At 44.2% G+C, this 11,042-nt stretch overlaps 1 protein-coding gene across 3 annotated transcripts in view; it reads right to left on the bottom strand.

Annotated features, from left to right (window-relative positions):
• CNOT11 (CCR4-NOT transcription complex subunit 11) overlaps window positions 1–10,649 on the bottom strand; it is a 22,626-nt gene extending 11,977 nt beyond the window's left edge. For 2 of the 3 annotated variants that reach the window (XM_081069049.1, XM_081069050.1), the window contains exons 1-5: window positions 10,099–10,640; window positions 7,331–7,495; window positions 4,589–4,741; window positions 2,752–2,954; window positions 1,290–1,492 (exon numbers count right to left, since the gene is read on the bottom strand). In XM_081069049.1, coding sequence (XP_080925175.1) covers window positions 1,290–1,492; window positions 2,752–2,954; window positions 4,589–4,741; window positions 7,331–7,495; window positions 10,099–10,597 — 1,223 coding nt within the window. In that variant the 5' untranslated portion in view covers window positions 10,598–10,640. Of the gene's footprint in view, window positions 1–1,289; window positions 1,493–2,751; window positions 2,955–4,588; window positions 4,742–7,330; window positions 7,496–10,098 lie in introns of all 3 variants that reach the window. The other variant, XM_081069048.1, reaches the window with a different exon arrangement.
• Between the last annotated feature and the right edge of the window lie 393 nt (window positions 10,650–11,042).

The following is an 11,042-nucleotide window of genomic DNA, read 5'->3' on the forward strand; positions in this document are numbered from 1 at the left end:
ACTGAGGAATTAGTGGACCAGTACTCCAAGGAAACTGCCATAGGTCGCCAGGGTCACCACAAGTGTCCTTCACACTTAAAGGTGATGCACTATGATGGGGGGCGGGTGGGGGGGGTGTCAAGGAGAACAGACCTTGTCCTTGAAATTACTGAAAAAGATGCAGGTATTTTGGACTAAGTGTCAAACGTCTGGTAAAGACGATAACTGCTCCGAGACTGTAGGGAAGTAGGGGGGTAAATTAGCGCTCAGAGCTCGGTCAACCGAAAGGACTTGAACAGAATGCAGCCCCTGGAAGAGTGAGTCTTAACACAGGAGGAAAGGCTTCAACAGGAGAATGCAGAAAGGAAGCAGCGTGTTTTCAACAAAGCAGCTACCCAGTTTTGCCAGTGAAAACCTCATACTTCTTCACAACCCCACCCAAAAAGGACACACTTTCTTACGCGCGCACACACAGTTGGAGATCACCTAGCTTCGGGCAGGTGGTTTTTCACCACCTGATTAACTTAAAAGGACATGTTCTTTAGTACAACTACAAGTAGGTGACAAAAAAGGAATCCCCAACTTACAAACAAGAGTTCAAAAAACGTGCTGTCATTGAGGTTCGGTTGCCTGCCACCAGAATGGATTTGCCCACATAGCAGGATCATGTAAGTTAGCCCCCAAAACAGCACCGCATGAAAGGGAACCCAGGATGGGAAGCCCAACGGGACTACCTCAGGCAAACCTGGACATGTGGCCACCCTAATATAACAGCTTAACAAAACAGGAGGCTGCCAAGCTACCCCCACCCAACAAGCCTAGTAAATTCATAATTTACCTAAAACATTTGCAAGGCAAATAATACAAAATGGGAAAACACTGCACAGAGGACACCAAGAAGGGAATGCGCGGTGTTTTCCCGACAGCGACAGCAGTAATGGGGCAGAGGCTGGGGGAGGACTCGCAGGACTGCAGTGTCGGACACCTGGGCTCGCCCCCATGAGGTACATAGCTCAGTCTAACAATGTAACATCTGGACTGGTGTGCAGGTGGAGGATGAAGAACTATACAGAGAGAAATTTCAGCAATTTTCATTTATGCTTCTACCAATACTAAATATTTGAAATCCTTCTCTTGGAGTTCTTACTAGTGGATGTTAAATTTACACACAGTGAACATTAAGCCTCAGATTATTTAATGGGTTTTCTCAGGCTAACTATGTCAGAAAAAAGAAACTTGCTCATTTGCCCCTCCTAGCTGTTTAATCAGGATCTGTACACTCCCATGGTGGATCACGCACAACAACTTACCGATTTACAACTTCCATCGAATGTAGAGACATGTCCATGTTGACCAGGACCGAAAAGTACTCCGTGATCTGGCTGGACTGCATTAACTTCAGCAGCATTTCTATGGCCACTAGAGGGTTGTTCTCCACTAGGTCAGGAAGTTTGGCTGGAGTGAGGCCAATATGATACACAAGTTTGGGGTCTTTTTCCAACTCACCAAGGAGCTAAATACAATCACATTTTAAAAAGAGAGAGAGAGACTTTGGAGTCAAATCAGCTTATCCTTTCCTGCATACAAATATATGTATTTTATACAAAAAGCTATAAAATTACCTGCATTGAACCAACTTTATAAATTTCTTCCCTCAAACTCATGATCATAATGACTTGATATTTTTCAATTTACATTTGAAGTGTAAAGATACTAAAATACACACAGCTTCAGGGCAGTTTATAAATATGCCCGTGATTCCTCCTGGGCATTAAACCAGACTCAATACCGTCTGGTTGGACAAAATACTGTCTGGATTGTAACATGCTTAGGTCCTCAGTAGGTTTCCTTTTCTGTCATCTGTCATAACCAAAAATAATCTTAGATACCAGCTAGTTCTCCAATAAAGCACAGGCCAGAGACTTGAAAAACATGAGAAATCCCTGAGAATGAAGCAGGACGGGAAGAAGCAGACCTGACCTGCAACTCACCAGGTAGTAGTTTACAGTTAAGTCCCACTCACACTTTGTAATTCAAAAAGCTCTCAAAAACAATCTTTCCTACCAAATAAATACTTTTTCTTTAAAATTTTCCATGTTCTTTCCCCCATCTACATGTACCACAGTGGACTGTTTCAGGCTGGTCTAGTAAGCAAAGTGAATTACAAACACAGCTATTTACTTGACTTGGAAAATAGTATTTTTGGTGGTAAACTACACTGGAGCCATCAACATCTCCTGACAAGTCCTAATATGAAAGTATGCAAACTGAATAAAAGTCCCGGACCAGAAAGACCAGAAAGCGTCCACAGGGTGTCTTTGCCTTCTCCCCTGGGGAGTCTTCTAGTTGGGCAGCAGGGACTATTCTGATGCAAATCCACCACTAACAAGCTGTGGGATGGGGGCGACTTTACCCTACCTGTGCCTTTTTCCTCCTCCCAAAAATGTTAATAAATCTGTTTACCCTAGGGAGTTACTAGCCAGCTTCAGTGTAACGAGGTAAAGTGTCCAGCTGCACACAGCAGGAGCAAAGTGCCAAAAAGCAGACCCATCCTACCCCTCCTCTCCCAGTGTCAAACTATCCCAAACATTTTTAGTTATCAGACTTCTCGCCCCACCAGAGTGGAAGGTTCAGAACAGCTCCAGACACCCAAAGCTCTAGATCCTCAAAACGGCGCATGTTAACAGTATCATTTCATTGGTCATTTATAATATTATGAAAAACAAAAAGCTTGATGGGCTAAACATAAAAAAGTTTGCAATAAATACATACCTGTGTTTGTTGAGGAGAAGATAAAGGGCTTTTGAAAGCTTTGGCCATTATTCGCTTGATCTCTACACCCGTGCTATTCTTAACACACATTGATTTGTCCCATTGGATCGAATGGTCAGGCTCTGTTGGATTCAGCCATGCCAGCTCATCTTCACAGATGTGGAGTGGAGGTGGTGGGCGAATAAACTCTGGCCGAAAATGGCCTGTGAACGAGAGTAGCATCTGACCGCTTCTATCAGGAAGCTGACATCTGTACACATCTGTACCCATCTCACACTTAATGAAGAACACCTTTCTAATAAGGATAACATGACAAAACTCAGACTTCAAAACCAGAAGCAGAAATGGTGTAGGAAATCAGAGTTTTATTCAGAATACAGACAAGAAAATGAAACACTGATATTATTATGCCAGAGACAAATCTATGTATTTGTGGAGGGAGGAGAGGAAAACATTACCGCAATCTGACAACTTTTAATTCAAGCATGATCACCACCCAATAGCAAAAGGACACAACCTATTTTATTGGTTAAAGTCTTTTGATAGGAAAAATGAAATACTATTCGATCTCACTCATCCTATTCTGAGTTGTCACTTTATTCAGAGACCACTATGACTTGTACCAGTTGTATCTTTGCATCTTGTACCCTGAAGTGGCAAATTACGTGGAGATGAAATGGCAGGAAAGAAAAACGTATGGCTAACTTTGGACATTCTCAAGTGAATCTGGAAACGTTCATAAATCCCTGAATTCACAAATGCCATATTCATTTTCATAAAACCATCAAAGTACAACAGGAAAATGAAGTGACTCAACTGTTTCATAAAACAAGATTGATCCCTAAGTTATAAACCGACTGAAATAAATGCTAGCTGAGACCTGCAAACAGGTTTCACACTAAGGGCCTAAGATGGCTTGTTCCTATCATGGATGCTACTCCAAATTAGAGATCATACTCCAGTTTATTGAAAACGTGTTTTCTGGCTAAGAATCAACACTTTATCTTAAACGGCACTATCTCTTCACTTACATCACCAGAACTAGCATCTGAATCTCTTTTCAGACCATTTACAAAAAGAAATGACGTTTTTAACACTTGACGAGAAGGACCACTTATGTGATGAAGAGGAAGTTCCGTGAGGTAGGGATGCCTGGTGTTTAGACCCACTTGATATCTGACTGATTTGCTTTTCGCAGACCTTCCCGGGGCCCAGGCAAGCCAAAGGTGTGCCTATTGAATAAAACCAGTGTGTGCTATGGACCTGAGGCCAGCCAAGACTTCAAGTATTATTAAACCCAGAGGTCTACTGTAAATGGCGTAAACAGTCAGTGTGAGTTTTAAACTTATGATGACACTATAATCTGGAGAACACGTTCTTATCCCTAAGCAGAAAGCGCACCTTTATCATTAAAACCACATAGCAGCCTATAAAACCAAAAGATGCAGCTATATTATTTCAAGTTCATAGGTGTTTGTTTTGAATTAAGAGCTATTAGGTCAGTAAAACGTTACAATGGAGAAGGTAAGGACAGTGATGAGATTAATAGAGGTATAAAACAGAAAGGTAACAAGTTACAAAAATACTCATTTCAGTAAAATCAGAGAATTTATATCTTCAGATATGCTGATGATAGATATGTAATAAAAAAAACTTAGTATGTAATTTTATCAAATAGTGTAAATTACCGAGCATCCACTATGTTCTAGACACTATACTAGGAATTTTCTCATTAATTCTAGTTTAAGCAGCAACAAAAATAACATGTTTCAGAAAACCAGAAAGTCTCAGGATGCTGACACAATAAAACCAAAAGTATAAAATTATATATACCTACTTTCAATAGGTGGTTTTGGTCCACTGACTAAAGCTTCCGTGATCTGAGAGGCAACTGAGCTGTCAAATCCAGAATTCGAAGAATCCGGGTCTGGGTCACTGAGAATACTGGGGAAGCTCGCCTTACTTTGGGTTGGCAATTCAGACTGGCGTTCTGAAAATGTTAAAATAGGAGACATTTGAAAATTGAGGGTACCACAAGGAGAGTGAAAAGACAAGCTACTAACTAGGGAAAGCTATCTGCAACAAATAAGCAAAAGGCCAGATTCAGAATACCTATATACATTTTTTCAAAACTACAAACCAATTTTTGGAGCAGGAAAAAAATGGGAGAAATAATCACTTTATTTAAAAAAAAAAAAAAAAAGCTTGAATGGCCACTAAACATCTGAAAATAGGTTCAATTCCACTAGGAACCAGAGAAAAATCAGTAAAAACACAAGATACTGTTACACATCCACCAGACTGGCAAAAATTAACAAGCCTGACATCAAATCAGAAGAGGATGTCAGGTAACTCACAACTCACACATTGCTAATGGGAATGAAAAACAGCATGGCAACTTTGGAAACAATCTGCCATTACCTAGTCAAGTTTTACATGTGCTTACCTGTCCATCTAGAAGAAACACTTTCACATGCACGCCAGGAGAATATACAAGAATGTTCATAGCAACAGTATGTCCATCAACAGTAGAACGGATGAAGAACCTGATATTCTACTATATGGAATACATAGGTACATACAACTCAATAGCAAAAACACAATCCAATTTAAAAATGGACAGAAGATCTGAACAGACATTTTTCCAAAGAAGACATCCAAATGGCCAACAGGTACATGAAAAGGTATTCAATCAACATCATTAACCATCAGGGAACTGCAAATCAATCTCTCAATGAAATGTCACCTCACACCTGTCAGAATGGCTATTATCAAAAGGACAATATGATAAATGTTTGCAAGGATGTGGAGAAAAGGGAACCCTCATATGCTGTTGTTGGGCATGTAAACTGGTGCAGCCACTATGGAAAACAGCATAGAAGTTCCTCACAAAATTAAAAATAGAGCTACCTTATGATCCAGCAATTGCACTTCTGGGTATTTATCCAAAGAAAACAAAAACACTAATTCAAAAAGACATACGCACACGCATGTTCACTGCAGCATTACTTATTTACAGTGGCCAAGATAAGGAAGCAACCTAGGTGTCCATCAATGGATGGATGGACACACACACACATACACACACCACTCTGGTCCCTGGGTCCCACTGTAAAATCTGAATTCCAGACTTCTGCAGAGATCATCTATGTAGCTAGCTCCAGAGAAGAAAGGTGTATTTACTTTTTTTTTTTTCACTTGTGAAATGAATGGATTAGGACATCTTCAATCTGGGTAGGGGACAGCAATAGCAAGTTTAGCTACTCTGCCAAGCTTCTCAGTCCTAACTCTAGTCATGTATTCTTCTCTGAAGTTGATATTCTTTAAATCTCACAGGCTGACTCAAGTCACCTCAAGTTACAAGGGGGTCAGATTTGATTCTCCCTTTATTGAACACAAAGCTAGAACTCTCAGAACACACATCACTCCCGAAGATAAAGAATTGAAATTGTCTATCACTTCTGTACCCAGTTTTCATACTATCTTTGGTTAAGGAAACAATCATTTTATTTATTTATGTTAGACTGTATCTGTCATTTTATTTATTTATGTTAGACTGTATCTGGCACTAGTGGCTAAAAAGTACTTTTGTGTACCTTCAATCTTAAAAAGATTTCTCTTGGTTTCAGAAAATAACCATTATTATATTAATACCCAGTCGCTAAAAAGTAAGGTTTAAAATGCTCCAAGGAAACAGTAGTTTATTGAAAGATGTCACCTTATATAAGCAGCCAAACGTCACAGGTGTGTAAAGTCTAAGGATGGGGCATTGTCAAAATTAATACTGCAGCTCATTTAATCACAAGGTCAAGGGTTCACAAATTTGGCTATATATTAAAATTTCCCTAATGAATTACTCTCAAGTGATAAGAGCCACGCATCTGTATTTTTGCTTAGAGCAGGCAAGCAGACGGTGCCTCCTCTTCACTTGTTAGAGGCTGACCACAAAGTTCAAGAAGGCCCCCCCATCCATTCATTTGCCTACCTGAGTAGCACAGAAGGTGCCAAAACAATCTTAAAACAGAGAAGCAAAGTGGAGATCTCACACTTTCTGATTTCAAAACTTACTACAAAGCTACCATAATTACAAGTGTGGTGCTGGAATAAAGACAGACATATAAACCAGGGTACAGAACAGACGCCAGAAATAAACCCTCCCACATATGGTCGAATGATTTTCAACAACGGTGCCAAGAGAACACTATTTTGGCTATTCAGCATCCCTTGAGATTCCACGTAAATTTTATGATGGGTTTTTCTATTTCTGTGATTTTGATAGGAATTGCAATGAATACGTGATCTCACTTTGAATAGAACTGACACGGCAAAAATTTTTTTTATTTTTTAAGCAGACTAAATTTTATCTTCTGAAAGTGGAAAAGCAATCTGTTCCACTAAAAACTCAAAATGAATTTATGTGCCATATTAGCCAGGACCCAGTACTGAAGCTACGTTGTTTTCATGGAAGATACCAACCTTTTAGCACAGTTACAAAGTCCTTCATTTTAAGTGGAGTACCTCAAGAAAAAACACCCAGTGCCACCACACAAGAATACCCAAGCCACCGATTCCTCCTTACCAGCCAAGGCCAGCTGAAGCCCGCTAATATCTACAGACTGGCCCATGTTTCCAACGTCCATCAGTGCAATCTGTCGCGGTGTCTTTTTGAAGAGTTCCCTTGGGGGTGCCAGCATCAGCTGGGAAAGAAAAAATTTTTCTGGTGGAGTTATAGGAGGTAAAAATCCTGTGAACAAAGATGTACAATGATTAATTTTTTAAATTTAACATGAATCTGGTAAAATTAGCATTTGCTACTGGCCGTCTCAATTCACATATTTAAAAAACAAAATTATAATTAAGTTCAAGTTTCAATTATAGTTAACTAAATATATACTTTTATTAAAGGTAATTAAATACGTCACTGGAAATGCTATGATCTGTGGCAGTATCAATGAAACAAGGTTTTTGTAACTATTAAGAACTTTGTTTTTCACATGCCTCAATTCCTGCAAAGGCTAAAGCTTACATACGCAAGCAAAAACAAATAAGAGAACTCCAGCGCTTAGGAATGCTTTTCTTTCTTCTCTGCTGCTGCAGCAACTGCAGAGGTTGAAGAGAAGGAAGCAATCACCAACAAGGCAAATACACTTCACACACCTACTTCAATACAGTGACTTGTCCCTTTCGCCCCATATTAACTGCTCACCATCCATCCTCCAGACTCCCGTGACTCTGTTCCCTCCTCGCCATCCCCTCTCCCTCCTCTCTTGCTTGGACTATAGGACAGCCTTCCTGGTTTCCAAAGCAACCCCTTTTGACTCCTGACCCACCCACAGTCCACACCCCCACTTACCATTCTGCTATATTTCTAGGCACAAAACTGCTCACGTTATTTAACCTGTTTACACAGAATTAAACACAAACTTCTGAACCATCTGAAAACTCTTCGTAACCTGTTTCTGACCCCCTTTCCCGATCTCATCTCTTGAATTCCCCTCCAATGCCTGTATCCTACACTGCAGCTGCACAAAATCAGCTTCTCTGACTCTGGATTTCAAAACATCCACCACAGCAAGTTCTTTGAAGAATACCTGGCAGGGCCACCCCGTTTCCTCCCCACCACCATCTCTAACAGTTACACACTGGAGTTTGCTCTGTGCTACCGAGCATTTTGTAAGTGACATGTAGTACAGCCCTTACCACACTGTGTTATGACTATGTTTATGTCTCCCCAACCAGCTTCTGGGCACAGGGAAGCCTTCTGATTTACTTCCAGATACATTCTCAACCCTGGCTCTGCATCAAAATCATCTGGAAAACTTTTAAAAATACACTGATTAGATGCTCACTCTAGGTGTACAATGTCATAAGCTTTGGCACCGATATTCCATTTATTTTTAAGCACCATCCCTACCTGCTTTAATGAAAGTAATGATGATAATGGGTAATACTTATTGTGACTACTTTTATTCCTAATAACTCTACCAGCTAGGAACTAATCGGCATTTTACAGACGAAGTAACTGAGGCATAGAGAGGTAAAATAAGCCATCCATGGATTCCTTCCCTGGCCCATTTGTTTACAATGCAGTCTACATTCTAGATCTCGGTTTCGACGCATTGCATTTGAGAATGACAGTATATAAATCATGGTTCTTTTGTCTAACTCATCCAAAGAATTCAAAGGGCCCTGTGACCTAAATCCCTCACGGTCCCCATCCTCTAAGGGCACTGTATGGAGGTGGGTTTTGACCGCTCATACACATACTGCATACTGAGTATTCTCGAACTTCAGGACTGTACCCGAGGGGCATCTCAACCAACACAAAAGCTGCCCCTCATGGATAAGGGCAGTGCAGGAAACAAGCCAGAAGACACTCTACATCCAGAGTGATGTCAGGCAGGACCACGGACTAGCTTAAAATGTAAAAGCCCTCCTGCACCATGAAAAACTGCCTGGTGTTAGCTCAAAATCTGCTGCCTCAGCCTTTTGAGTCCTTGTACAAGCAGCCCTGCCTATAGAGTGGTTTGCCCGTTGACCACGGGTGAAGGACACCGGGTTAAGGACTGTAAGGTCAAGCCGCTTCCCACCTCTAACTGCCTAGGTTCCCCTGTGACACCGGTCCTTGTCTAAGTCTTCCAGGTACCGTCATACTCGTCACCATCGCCTCTGTGCCTTTCTCCTCCCCTGGCTGCAACTCTTCTCCCAAAGTCAAGTCTCACAAAGCATCTCTCGAGTTAGAAATAAAATTAAGTAAGAGGCAGCCTCGCGTAGGCCCACTGACCTGATCTCACCAATGCTGTACACATTTCACATAACGCATTTTCTGACCGAGGCGGTGAATCTGAGACTGCCTATCCTCTGCTCCCGTCACATTATCCAAGGGCACCCAACAGTCCCACTACGATGGCTGCGACGTCCTTAAAAGCCGGTTCACGGGTTTCCACCCACAACTTCTCGGGGTTCTGAACGATGGCCTCTATTTACCCGTCTGAGAGTTAAAGCCAGGGACAGCTCGGTGGGTCACGGGTTACAATCTCACACCCCTCGGACAGGCTTTACAAGCACGAACTGGATTTAAGGAACCGAAAAGGTCGAGCCCCCACCGCGCCGCGTCATCTGACCGGCCTGTCCTACTGAGCAGCACGGTCTCCGGTGCCGGGGATCTGTAATAAGTAAGCTTCCACCTCTCCGTACTTTACAGGCGGGGGAGGCAGACATGATTTCACAAGGAGGCTTCATTTCACTGTCGGGGCACTCTCCGGAAGCGCGGGCGGGACCCCGACGACCCCACGGCCCCCCACGCACCCCCGGCTCCGGGAGCCGAGGCCCGGCCGCGGCGCCTACCCGAGAGCGGAGGCCGGTCCGGCTCCTGGCCCCCGCGGGCGGGCGGCGCGGGGTTGAGCAGGTGCGCGAAGCCGGCGGCGAAGGGGTTGGCGGCCAGCGGCTCGGTGCGGTACATCTCCCACAGCAGGTAGAGCGCCGTGAGGCGCTGCGCCGCGCTGGGCAGCAGGTCGGGCTGCTGCAGGAGCATGACGAGCACGGAGCCCAGGCGGAAGTGGTCCGCCTTGCTGAAGTAGTGGTGGAAGGCGGTGGACAGGCCCTCGAAGGTGGTGCCGCCGCCCGCCTCCTCCGAGATGATGCTCAGCAGGCTCGAGAGCTCCTTCGGGGTCAGGCTCATCCTGCCCGCAGGGCCCCCCGGGCCTCCACTGCCCGCCCCGGGGCCGCCGCTGCCGGAGCCCCCCGGGCCGCTCCTGGACGCCGACCCCACCGCTTCTCGGGCCCCTCTTTGCTCCGCAACGGGGAGAAGCCGGCCCGACGCCGCGCTCGTCCCGCCGCCGGGCATCCACCTCTCCCGCCTGCCCCGCTTCCCGGCCGGAGTGGCCCTAACGCCGGCTCGCTCCGTCCCGCGGCCGTAAAGCGCGCTGTTCCACGACAGCGTCGCAAACCAAACTCGTCGGGGACGCCAGAGCGCCGCAAAGGGCTGGGCGGCGCGGAGCGAAAGCGAGGCTGGGGGAGCGGAGCCACGGAGAGGAGCCCGAGGTGGGGTGGGCGGGGTCAGGAGGCCGGACGTGGGGGCGGGGCCTGCACTGTTCCGCTCAAAAACTGCGGAGGTCTGCGTGTTGAGGGGTCAGTGCCCGGCGCAGTCCTGGGCGCCGGGTGGTCGCAATACATGTGGGCTACATTGTTTGGAAACGTGCGTCTTAGATTGTAAATGGTTTTCTTAATATGACATACGTGACTCTTCATGGTAAAAAAAAAAAAAAATTAAGTGCAAGTAACTGAAGCCC

Source organism: Rhinolophus hipposideros, assembly GCF_964194185.1.
Source record: "Rhinolophus hipposideros genome assembly, chromosome: 12".
NCBI lineage: Eukaryota > Metazoa > Chordata > Mammalia > Chiroptera > Rhinolophidae > Rhinolophus > Rhinolophus hipposideros.